The sequence below is a fragment of the Clarias gariepinus genome, chromosome 7 (genome assembly GCF_024256425.1).
Source record: "Clarias gariepinus isolate MV-2021 ecotype Netherlands chromosome 7, CGAR_prim_01v2, whole genome shotgun sequence".
NCBI classification, from domain to species: Eukaryota; Metazoa; Chordata; class Actinopteri; order Siluriformes; family Clariidae; genus Clarias; species Clarias gariepinus.
The window spans coordinates 11,928,163-11,941,431 of record NC_071106.1 but is presented as its reverse complement, the minus strand read 5'-3'; the positions used below and the strand labels follow the sequence as shown (position 1 = coordinate 11,941,431).

The window sequence follows — 13,269 nt, the reverse complement described above, 5'->3', positions numbered from 1 at the left end:
TAACGACCTTCATTTACCACAAATTTCATAAGTCCCGATTTGACTTGAACGCCCCATATAATATGTAAAAGAAGTGTTCTCTATCAACCATAGTTGCTAGTTTCCTTATCGCTAGTAGTGCGCCTGCAGTTTCCACATTAATCTGTTATAACTTCTGATTTAAAAATAATTACGGACTGCCACACGTGACCTGAAGACGATGAGGTTAATAAATTCATGAATCAGAAGATGTTAAAAAGGAATTGCTGCGAAAACGGGATGATAAGGCTAAACGATTGTGTGTGATCATTTGGATGTGACGCTAAACTGCTGCCTACAAGCTTATCTTACCTGTGAAACGATGCTTTTATGCACAACGTAATGCACTCTAACCCCCGTCACTAGGGGGCTCCCACATTAAGACTACTACTACCACTCAGTGGGGAGGACGGAAGACTATCACGTGTTTCCTCCGAGCCACGCGATGCCAGCCGACCACATCTTTTCGAACTGCTCACTTGGGGGCGGTGTAACACATCAGGAGGACAGTGCTATCCGCTCCTTCCACTTGCGTGAGCTCACAGACGCCCCTGATTGGCTGTAGAGCCGTGATTAATGTGGGAGCACAAAGTCCCTCTCATCCCTCCCCTCTGAGAGAGCTCGGCCAATCAGCTCTCTCTAGACCTCCGGCTGCGAGAGGTTACAGCATCACCTGGGATTTGAACTCGTGATATCCTGATGATAGATCATCATTTATCACTGCGCCACTTGGAGGCTAACGTAATTCACTTTTAAATAGGAATAAAATGAGGAAGGGTTGAAACGTGGTAACAGGCTAAAATTCCAGTGCGACTAACGGGGTTTGGTTAACAGATCATTTTTAGAACATGCAACTGTGCAGTTTTCTTCATGTTGAATATTGTGCTAATACGTTTCAACAAGGTTTCCGTAGGGTCTGGGAACGTTGCTATATAACACCCAAGAGCAATGATTGAGTAAGGTTTTATAATGTGTATTTAGAAGAAACACGACAAATTTCTAGGAGAGGGAGTGAAATTCTTTGTCAAGGGACTAGCCCGGGTATAAATTCCATACATGCATCATCACTTCCTGTGCCACGACCTGCAGACCTGAACATAACCAGTAAAGGTATCCTAAAGGCATCTCTCACACACTTTCAGCGGCATTCCAGGCATTTTTGATACCCCCCACCCCACCCCCATCCCTATGCTAAAAGAGGATGGTGTGTGTTGGCTCTGGCATGGGAGATGAAGTGATAACCACCCGCTGACGTTGTGTGTTTAGCCATTAAGACCGTAAACACATGTTAATCCAGATGTTTAGCATCAACAAAACAAGTGGAAGAGTTGTGAGAATTTGAGCCTTGCTAGTCTCTAATTAACATATTCCTTTTTTGTAAATTCTTTTATAGGAGCTCATAGATGTGGACAGTGAAGTCGTGTTTGAGCTGGCCTCCTACATATTGCAGGTAATGTGTGTGTGTGTGTGTGTGTGTGTGTGTGTGTGTGTGTGAGTGAGTGAGTTTGTGCGAGAGGTTGAGATTCGGGGGGGGTGAATCCTAGTAAATAGGAAACACACTCTGCATATCCGTGTGTGTCATAAGGACATCCATATGTAGTTTCAGTGAAGTGTATTTGGTGTGTGTGTGTGTGTGTATTTGTAAGGCGAATGCAGGTGCAGGAGAAACGGTTTGTGTTTGACCTTTTTACAGGATTTACACCAGATGGGAAATATTGAGTCTCCCACCGGGTCACTATAACACACGCATTACACACACACATAGCACACACACACACACACACACACACACACATGACCCGTGTTACCCTTTTAACCCTGATTTCACTTTGGTCTAACTTTACGTTTTTGTTTTTTTTGTTGTTTTCTCCAGGAGGCCAAAGGGGACTTCACAAGGTAAAGACCATATTCAATAACACACACTCAGTACTTTGTATCAAAGCATCGCAGTGTGAATCAGAGGGCCACTGTGGAACAAGAGCAGACCTCACACACACACACACAGACATTGAGAAAGAGAGAGAAAGAATGTGAATGAACGAGGTTGAGAGCAGGAGTCCTGGGAACAGACGCTGATGACAGGAAATGGAATGCAGAGGATAAACAGTGTTACATTACTAACACTGACCTCGTCTCTCTCTCATTCTTCCATTCTCTTTTTCCTTTTTCTTGTCCATTTCTCCTTAACTCGTTCTCCGTGTTATGACCGCACAGTAACACACTGACACATTTGTCAGTCTGATAGCGGTGGCTGTCTAAGGAACAATATCCTGGGAGGCCAGTGTTTCAGTCACGAAGCAGGCAGTCTCTATTTTTATGGTATTTAAGCACTAGTTAAGTAAATGCATTAGTGTGTCAGGGGATTAAATTGAGTAATTATGGGAGTTTTTACAAGAAAAAGTCTCAGTTTGACTCAGTTTGAACATCCCTCGTATATTTATGAGTGTGCCCAATATTTAGGTTTAGTCTAACAAGAATATAGTTATTTGGGCACAGTGGTAAAGTGTTTGCCCTATCATCAGGAGGTTGCGAGTTCGATTCCTGGGTAATGCTGTGACCTCCCGCAGCCGGAGGTCTAGAGAGAGCTGATTGGCCGAGCTCTCTCAGAGGGGATGGATGAGAGGTACTTAGTGCTCCCACATTAATCACGACTCTACAGCCAATCAGGGGCATCTGTGAGCTCGCGCATGCGGAGAGAGCGGATAGCGCTGTCCTCCGAGTGTGTTACTCCGCCCCAACGTGACGGTACGTGAGTGAGCAGCAAAAGATGCGGTTGGCTGACGTCACGTGGTTCGGAAGGAAACACGGGATAGTCTTCGACCCCCCCCGACTGAGTGGTATTAGTAGCCTTAGTGTGGGAGCCCCCTAGTGACGGGGAGGAATGGAAATGACTAAGTTAGGGAGAAAATCAAAAATTTTTGTTTTATTTTTATGTTTAGTTGTACTAACTGTACAAGGAAAATTCCAATAGCTGCAATGCTACATACAAAGCTTTATAGCATGTAGCCCATATACAGGCAAAACTAAAATTAGGATGGTATTAAAAACAAAAAATGTTGTAAAATATATTAAAAAATAGTAAAACTGTGTTGCAGTAGTTAATGTTGACACACTTTGTACATTTCTTTTTTGCACTTGAGAAATAATAGGGACCAGGAATGAGCTATAATGATGTTGTTTGTCTGAGGTTGTAATTGCCTAATGTTAAGACTTGCTACAATGAGGTGATTTTTAGAATTAAAGAGAGGGCACTTACTTTTACACCTGACTGTATTAGCTAAATCAGGCAACAGGGCTGCACGCTGTGAGATGTAATATCTTCCTGACCTTATTGCTTGAGTCACTGGCCTTTGCAGTGCATTGTGGGAGCTGAACTAATGATCGCTTTGTGTTTCGGGTTGCAGTAATGATGCCACACGGGCAGACCTGAAGAAATTGCCCGCTCTGCCCACGCAGGCCCTCAAAGAGCACCCGTCTCTCGCTTACTGGTAAGACGTGCACACACACACACAGATTATGTTTAACTTATTAGAACTGATTTGGAGGTTAATAATTATCACATGCACACACAGTCCAGCATCACGTTATTTACAAAAACGTCATTAAAAAAAAAACAACAACCTCAAACAAACTCAGTGACCCAAATTAGCTTTTGATGATATGGATCGAAATCAGATGCAGAGGTTCTGGGCTTTAATCCAGCACTGAAAGTGACAGTTCATTCCTCCATATCTCTGTTACATCCACACAGCGGCAGATTTGTAGACAGGCTCTTTGAGCGCCGCGGCTTATCTCTCTTCCTGGTCTCCGGTTTCACTCCCAGCATCTGCATGCTGTTTGGTCTCGCTGTGGAATTTAACCGGGCTGACAGCCATGTTCTCATGATCCTCCTGCCACGAAACTGTCATTTCTAACCCGAGAGCACATGTGTTTGTGATTTTTTTTTTCCCTTTTTTTTTCTTTTCTTTTTTTTCAGCGAGGACCGGGTGATCGAGCACTATAAGAAGCTAAGCGGCCAATCCAGAGGCCAGGCTATCGTCAAGTAAGACCATCACAAACAAACAACAAGCAAACAACTATTAGAAACATGATGTTCCTGTTTAAACTCATATTAATGACCGAGATACATTTTTGCATGTTTTCTTTTTTTTATCCTTATTGAAACATCATAAGTATAATGGTCCTTTGCTTGCAAGTAGCAGGATCAGACGGACTTACACACCCAAAGTCACGATACTGTATCCTCGGCTATTTACATAATTGGAGCCAAACCTTTTTAGAATATCTCGGGCGGTCTGGGAAAACCCATCAGAACAGTCACCACGGTCGAATTCTGGCCAACATTGATCGTTTAGAAACCAAAATATCTGGTAGATCTCTACTTCAAGAAGCAATAAATCTATTTATACTTTTCTGGCTGAACCTTTCCAACATACTGGCTCGTAGTAATCGGCATATCAGACGCGATCGGTTCCGCGCTGTTTAATGAGATCACAAAGTGTATGACGCGTTATGTGCTAAGAGTTATGACAAATGTAATTAAATTCTTGCTTTAAATAAATGCACTAAATATGAAATCATTCATAAAAATATAAGGATAAAAAAAAACTTTAGTGTAAGTAAAATAAGCCTACATGACAAACTTCTGATTGCAAGAATTTTCTTCTTCTACTTTTTATTTTTTGTCATTTGGTACATTTAAGAAGTGATTAATACGTGCACGTTTGGGACACTTACCCGGATCTGAGTGCTGAGTTATGTGCTGTCTCAAACCCCCCCCCCCCTTCTCTTTCTCTCTTGTCTCTCTCTTTCTTGCAGTTATATGAGCATAGTGGAGTCACTGCCTACATATGGAGTGCATTACTATGCGGTTAAGGTGGGTCTTTACTTTATAAGTGCATGGAAATGTATCAGTATTAGCTTCAGCTTAAAGTCACACACACACAGATGAACACTGTCTCGTCTCCCTCGCATGACCCTGTTTGACACACATGTTCTGTATCTACGAGAATGTGTTAGGTGATAACGTGGGCGTTCCTGGCACAACGCTGCCGTCATCCGAATACGTTTTTTGACACCAGACCCCGTTCTCTTTCTCCATCTCAGGATAAGCAAGGGATCCCGTGGTGGTTGGGGTTGAGTTATAAAGGCATCTTTCAGTATGATTACCAAGACAAAGTGAAACCCAGAAAGGTAAGGAACTCTCTGCATCCTTCTCTCTTCTCTTACTCTTTTTTTTGTTCTCCCTTCCTTCCTCGTCTGGCATAATTACTGCCTCTGTGTGTCTGTGGAGGCCTGGCGAGTTAGCGAGCCTCAAATCATATCACGTGGCTCGTCCCGAGACATTTTGCGGTTTCAGCGTGTGTAAGTCTGAACCATGTCGAGACAGTCGGTGTATTTCGGGAAACGCTGTGTTTAGTGAAAAAAAAAATCTCAATGTGGACGTTTTTATTTTAATGCTCTACATAATGGCACGTGTTACTTTGTTTATTATCTCGCGTGTAGCGCATCACCCTCACCTCGTGACATGACCGAAAACAATCAGGGAGGTCAAAATCTCTGCTCTTCGGATGACCCTTGAAGTTAACGACCCCTGTGGTTTCCCTTCAGCGTGGAACATGAGACGGAGAAACACAAACGTTCAGACAGATCGCACTCCATAATTCACACCCCACAGCTCTGATACGGTTTCACTCCCTGTGTGTGAGTGTGTGTGCATGTGTGTATATGAGTGTTTAACTGGTTTCTTTACCCAATCCACTTCTGAAGCTCAGCAGAAAGGGAGGATTTGCAGGAGTTTGTGTGTGGCGGTGGAAAAATGCGTCTGTGCACTTTCTTCCAAAACCACGCTCTAAAAATAGCGTTCAAAGCCCGGTGTCATCCAGCCAAGCGTGAGGGCAAACGTACAGGCCCACTCCGAGAGATCTGTTACATAGAGACGAGAAAGAGGGCAAGAGAGAAAGGGGGGGGGGGGGTGGCTGAGGCAGGAAAGGAGAAGGAGACTCAAAAAGAGAGTGAACAGAGGCAGGAAAGGAGAAGCAGAAAAGAGAACGAAAAAAGAGACGGCTTTGCAGAAATTTTAGACCAAGGGTGCAAGCGAAGCAGAACGCACAATCACCGCTTGTTACTGAGAAATCAGTTCATGTTACAGAGGTGAGTTTTTCCCTAATCGTTAATGCCGAAGGTTGGAAGTTCGAGTTTCTCCAGGGCCGTATCTGATCTGTCTCTACTGCACACACTGATGCTTAGAAAAGTCTCACAGCTTACCGCGAAACGTTCAAATCCCAGCCCGAAGTAGTTCTGTGCTTACAGTATGTTGTGTGTGTGAAATGATTATAAAAACCAATTGTCTGCAAGGATCATCATATTCTCCAAACAAGAAAAAACAAGTGTATAAGAACACCCTGATCACGTCTGTACACTATACCACCAAAGGGTTGTGCTCACCTGACCATCATGCTAAAGATGTGCTACTCAATCATCCAATTCCAGATGTTGTTCTCCTTTTTTTTCTTATAATAACCTCTACCCTGCTGCAGGCTTTTTACTTACATATGTGAGTGACCTAAGTTTCAGCATTTCAGTTTATCCCATCAGTTTTTTAGTGAGTGATTTATATCAGTAAATGTTTCAGTGCTGTTACCGTTTATTATCATCACTCGGAGAATGCCTCTCGTCCAATCAGATTCTCTCCAGTGAGAGAACCAGATGTCGTATAAAGTAGGTTCACCTCATGATTTGAAATCTTGAGATTTTGAGATCTACCACACATGTAGCACATAAAGTTCATAATTTCATCATGTTTTCCTGTACTGTGCAATGGCTGGAAAATCTGTGAAACAAAAACTCATCCCGGGACCAGTTGATTTTTGTCTGTGAGCATGCAATCTTTCCAAGCTCGAGAAGGAATCCCTGGTTCATTGCAGAGGTGGTTTTGGGAACGATTCACTACTACTATTCAGTCAGGAGGGCCAAAGACTATCTCGTGTTTCCTCCAAACCACCATCTTTTCAAACTGCTCGCTCACGCACCATTGAGGACGGAGTAACACACTCGGAGGACAGCGCTGCCTGCTCCTTCTGCATGCGCGAGCTCACAGACGCCCCTAATTGGCTGTGAGCCATGATTAATGTGGAAGCACTAAGTATCTCTCATCCCTCCCATTGAGAGAGCTCAGCCAATCAGCTCTCTCTAGACCTCGGTCTACAAGAGGTTACCCGGGAATCGAACTTGCGATCTCCAGATGATAGGTTAAACACTTTACCACTGCGCCACTCAGAGGCTAAAGACAGTTTTTTTTTAAAAAGTGCAAAGGAAATTAAACCTTTAATTATGTAACGAGCAAATAGTACCAAAGATTTTAATCTAATATATCCATCCCTCCATTATCTATACACGTCTCCTGTATGGGGTCACTATAAGGACTTGAGCTCATCCCAGGAAACTTAGGCCACAAGACCGTTTAATCTTTATCTTGGCATTATCTTTATCCTTTGTAAGTGCTTCACAAATCCACATCACAGATCCAAACTCTATCCTACAAACACCAGAGCTCAAAGTTTCAGTGTTGGACCAGGGGAACGCTGGAGCTACGAAACAGCAGCAGCACCGCCGTTCCACCAAATTACACCAATGCCGAGCTTCAGCGACCGCCCCAGGCTTTTATTTATAAGCGCGAATAGAGTTAAAAGGTTTGTTCACTTTTCACAGTGCAAAGAAACATGACAGATTCATTCCCAGTGGCAGGCTACAAATATGGTTGATAGAGATTAGTCAGAAAAAAAGAGTTCTTTGAAGAAGTATTGGGTCACACTCGAGATTTAACTCGAGTTACACTGCAGATTATGCAGGATTTGAAAAAATTTGTTGTTGTGGAGAAATAATACTGTATAGTTCAGCTGACACATGCTAATGATTATAGGATTACACACACCAGCCATGTATGCGTGTGTAGACAGGGGTTACAGTTAACTGCACCGCACTGTAAAGTTTCAGACTGAGTTAGTGGTCAGGTTTATTTAATAGGCTTTAACTCACTCCTGATGTGATAACTGTGTGCACGTGAGTTAACGTGCTGTGATCGTTCAGTCTTTGGAGACGCACATAAAGTGTAGGGGTCGATACTTTGTGTCCTCTGTTTTAATCTGTGAACCGTGTGAACTGTGCGTGCTGTTGCAGACCGGTGTGTGTGTACTGACACATACTATGTGGCAGATGATATCAACAGCCTTTAAATTATTCTCTAAATCAGTAGTGGTGAGTTCTAGATAATTAGCGAATTATTTAATACAGTATGTTTCGTTATATCACTTCAGTAGATGAAGAATTGCTGAAAAAAATGTATTTAATTTTTTTTGGTGACCAGATAATATTGTTTTGTTAGAGATCCAGTTTGTCTAAATGTGTTTAGATACACATCTATTAGCACGTGGTTTCGGCACTCCATGACTGGCAGGAATATCATTGATATGGGAATGCCCTAATGACGGGTGGGAACTAAATTAGGGAGAAAATCCACAAAAAAATAAAAAGATGCATATCTACGTGCTTGTTTTTAGGGTGCAGGAACAGATTGCGGTACTTTTGCGTAATTCTCGTTCCTGCTGCTTTCTGTGCAACACTTTTCCGATGACTGTTCGCTTCTCTTTTACCTTTTTTATCATTAGTCTGAAAGCATGTGTACACATAGTTGTTCTGAGAGCCACAAAGAGGAAGAAGAGTACAAGGGAGTCAACCTTCGTGCTATTAATCATACTATTGCATTTTGGGAGAAAAAAAGTCTCAAGAACACCTTTCAGTGTCCATCCCTACTTTATACAGAGATTTTGGGGGAGACAGACGGAGTTGATGCAGTAAGAAGAGGTGGGCACTGCCGTGTTTAGGTCTGGTCGGCCTTGAGGGTGATTTCACATTTACCTGGACACTAATACTAATCGCGCCCAACCGCGCCCATGCACGGACTCTAACCCAAATTCAAATCAAATTCAAATTTTATTTGTCACATACACAGTCATACACAGTACGATATGCAGTGAAATGCTTGTACGACCGCCGGTGACCTTAAAAAGAAAATGGAAACTATATATAAGGAATAAATATTAATAAAAAGAAATGAAATACATAAAAAAATAAATGTAACTAGTAAAATAAACAAACTGTACAAATAAGGGCATAATAAAAATATTACAAAATATAGAAATATAGGAATATAGGGGGAGGAAATATATATATATATATATATATATATATATATATATATATATATATATATAATTTTTTTTATGTTTTAAAGTGGCATTAAAATGTTGCAAAGTGGACATCAAAGACATCAAATCAAATATGAAAGCCAGCCACATCTGAATCTTTCTGTAATAACACAGTTATTACATGCATTTACATATATAATAACTTAGGTCTAATTATTTTAGATTTTAAAGACCACACACACATAATTTGTTGGTTTCTTAAAAAAAACAATCCATTAGGTCTCTTTTATTCTCAACCCGACTTCACGATTTCAGTATTCTGTGCATCATTAGTGATTTATTTTTAGCTGTTTTGGTGCATCCTTTAAGGGTGTGTGTTCTAAGATGTCTCTGATCCACAGTGAGTCAGCGCTGAGTGTGTCGCGTCTGCTGTTTAATCGAGCCGCCTCATCTACGTGGCTCATCCTGTGTCTAAACACAGCAGACACACCACTCACCCTTTCCTGCACTCTGTGTGTGTGTGTTTATCTGTGTGCGCTGTAGGTTCATTGTACCCCTGTGGATACACTCTCGTTGTAAAAGTAGACAAAACATTGTGTGTGTGATGTGGAGGTTATTAACAATAGTGTGTGTGTGTGTGTGTGTGTGGTATAGTCAGAATAAAAACACCCCCCTGACATTGAATGGTTAAGACCATTGGGTGTTTATAGCAATGATGTGTATAACATGAACTCAAACCCTAATCAAAACACTGACCTTTGACCCTGACCCAAATCATACCAGTCGTACCTAATCCTAAATTCGGGCTGTATCGTACTGTAGCTCTCGTAATTTTTTATTTATTTATTAATTTTTTCAGTTTAGCATAATGAGTGCCATGAGGGTGTTGGCCAGGCTTACTAGTAAATGCATGAACGCACACACAAACACACACGCGCTTGGGATTTCCCGTTGACCATGACAGCGTTCGAATCTCATGGCCCACCTTGTTGTTCCCTGAGCTCTGTTTGGTGTGGTTAATGCTCTCCGCCTCATTGAGCACCGTTAAAACTAAGTGTTTAGTTCGTCACAGATCATTCCAGTCCCTCTTTCTCCCTCTCTCTCTCTCTCTCTCTCTCTCTCTCAAAGCGATACAATCTGCAAGATGAAAGCCGTTGAGAAAGTGTTGAGGTCAGATTTGTTTTTCATCCCAGGAGAGCACCGGGCCTCTCCGAGTGCCGAACACATTAACTTTAAATGTGTAGTTTTGCGCCATCGTCTGAACGTTGGATCGAGAATTTTGCCCGTGTGTGCGTGTGTGTTTGCGTTCTCGCTACTTCCCTCATCTGTCCATTGTTTTCCCAGGCTGTTAAAATTCTTCAGCTTTCTTAAAGCCAGCCTCCTCCCTCCCTCCCTCCCTCGTTCCTTCTCCTTCCTCCCTTTCTGCGCTTTTTCTCTTCTCCTCTTTCTCACTTTTCCCTCCTTTTCTGTTAATCCCCCTTTTCTCGTCCTCCCACTTTTGCCTGTATAGACGAGATTTTTGCCACTAATTGCCGCTTGTATGTGACGACGTCTTAAGGGGAACAGTCTGCAGAATTCCTTCGGTGAAAGGAAATGCGAAATTCGTGATTTTATTCGAAAGAAAGTCCGAACTTTCTGCATTGACACGAGGAAAGACAGAACGTGATGCAAACTTTTGCTCTTTCTTTAACTGCCCTCCTTTTCTTTCTCTCGTCTATTAATCTGATGGCTGCAGGAGTCCAGCATGTGTATGGTACACAAATCTTACTCTGTGTGTGTGTGTGTGTGTGTGTGTGTGTGTGTGTGTGTGTGTGTGTAATGAGAACCAGAACCTGGCTTTATGAGTGAATGAAGAGAAAGGAGGGGCGAGTCAAACAAAGCTCTCGGACAACTCTGTGGACGCGCACACACTCATATACACACACGCAAGCATGTCACTCTGAACTCCCCAAAGACCCCGCCCACGCACAGACCACGGTGGGAGCAGGAAGTGGAGGGAGGGAGGGAGGGAGGGAGGAGGTCGGGCAGGGGTCTGACTCCACCTTTTCTCATTCTCTTTCCAAACACACTCACAGAGTATATGCAGACTTGCACTCTAACACACACACACACACACACACAGTACAGTATGCTTAAAGAGGATCTAACTCGCATACACACATACAGTAGCTGAATTTCTCAGGAGGAGGCCTGAAGAGCAGCACGCGTCTTTAAAAGGACAAAGAGAGCAGCGGTGCGGTTTGGATGTGCATCGCAGATCAGGAATTTCATCTCGGGCTGGTGTGTGTGTGTGTGTGTGTGTGTGTGTGTGTGTGCGCTTGTGTATGTGTGTGGATAGAGTTTATTGACTAAGAAAGTAAGAGAAACACTGTTGGGACGCTGTCAAGACTTTCTTTCGTCTCTTCAGGTGTTTCAATGGAGGCAGCTGGAGAATCTGTACTTCAGAGAGAAGAAGTTCTCAGTGGAAGTCCACGATCCTAGAAGGTAAATTTATATCACAGAACACAAACACACACACTCACACACCTTTACGTGTAAACCAACTTGTCAATAAGTGAAAGCATGCATCTATGGATGGATGGATGGATGGATGGATGGATGGAGAAAGAGAGAGAGATTGATGGAAGGATGGATACATAGATGGAAGAAAAGAGAGTAATGAATGAGTGGATGAAATATATTGTTGGACGAAATAAAAGAAGGATAGATAGATGAAGAGAAATGACTGATGAATGCCATATACTGTACATGACTAGGTAGCTTCATGGATGGATACTGTAGATGAATACAGGACTATATTGATAGATGAATGGATGGATAGATATATGGATAGATTGACGAAGGGATAATTGGATGGATGGATGGATGGATGGATGGATGGATTGATTGATAGATGTAAGGATGTACAGTATAGATCAATAGATAAATGGATAGATTGATAAGTGGATGTCTACTTGGATGGATGCATGACAAATAATAAATAAGTAGATTAATGTATGGACAAATGGATAGATCGATGGATGAATAGATGAATACATGGATTGATAGATGGATGGATGGATGCATTGATTTACAGATGAGTGAATGGATTGCTGAATAGATAGATTGAGATTGATGGATGAGTTTATGAATGGATGGATTGATAATAAATGGATTGAAAAATACTTGGGTTGTTGGATGGAAGGATGGATTTGTGGATGAATCATGGATTTGTGGATGGATGGGGCAGGTTCAATGCATGGATATGGGTGGATAAATGGATGGATGAGTAAATAAATAGATTAATGGAGAGATTGATGGATACATAGATTGGTAGATGGATGGATTGTGGATGGATGGATGGATGGATGGATGGATGGATGGATGGATGGACTATCAAACATCAAGGAAATACTGCTGGTAAGTTTCAGATGTTGAAATAAAAGCACAAATTCAAATGACACAAGGGTACAACATAAGAGAAAAATAAAAATGTGAACAGATCCTCAGAACTGCAGTGTGGAAAACAACACCGGGTTGGAGGGTGGGGGGGCGGGGTAGAGTACTTACGGTTTGAGAATATTGTGCCTGGTTTCTAATAATAACACACAGTGCTGAGAGTGCGGGCAGGATTCCTGCACCTGCACCGCGCTCACAGCCAGAGATCCAACATTCCTACAAACTCCAACAGAAACTGAAACACATACAGTATAAATGTTATGTGTGTCATCAACTCTGTGGACGAAACAAAAGAATAGAGCAGATGTTTCGTGGATTCCTGATGTTCCTGATTCAAATCAGAACCCTGACTCATGCACACGTTCAGTTCCTGAGCACAGCACGCATACCCTGTGTTTGTCAGGATGACTGTGGAGTGACTTCGAGGGAGATTTATATCCTTATTACTGCGCAGTAAGTTCACTTCCTTGACCAAATGTAGCTCGAAGTTGATGCAAGTCGAGTTTCCACCCCAGCGCAGATTTGAAGGGCTTTGTTTAGATCCTTTCCAGTAATTAATTAAACAATCATTGTGTTTTTTTATACTTGTGTTTAATGCATCAATGTG

The 13,269-nt window shown here is 42.3% G+C and overlaps 1 protein-coding gene across 11 annotated transcripts in view; it reads left to right on the top strand.

Moving 5' to 3' along the window:
* The window catches only part of frmd4a (FERM domain containing 4A), a 102,224-nt gene that overhangs the window by 68,064 nt on the left and 20,891 nt on the right, over nt 1-13,269 (top strand). For 8 of the 11 annotated variants that reach the window (XM_053500231.1, XM_053500228.1, XM_053500227.1 and 5 more), the window contains exons 6-12: nt 1,412-1,468; nt 1,892-1,914; nt 3,423-3,506; nt 3,995-4,060; nt 4,837-4,894; nt 5,125-5,211; nt 11,632-11,708. In XM_053500231.1, the coding sequence (XP_053356206.1) occupies nt 1,412-1,468; nt 1,892-1,914; nt 3,423-3,506; nt 3,995-4,060; nt 4,837-4,894; nt 5,125-5,211; nt 11,632-11,708 (452 nt within the window). Of the gene's footprint in view, nt 1-1,411; nt 1,469-1,891; nt 1,915-3,422; nt 3,507-3,994; nt 4,061-4,836; nt 4,895-5,124; nt 5,212-11,328; nt 11,505-11,631; nt 11,709-13,269 lie in introns of those variants that run through there. The other 3 variants (XM_053500235.1, XM_053500234.1, XM_053500236.1) reach the window with 2 other exon arrangements.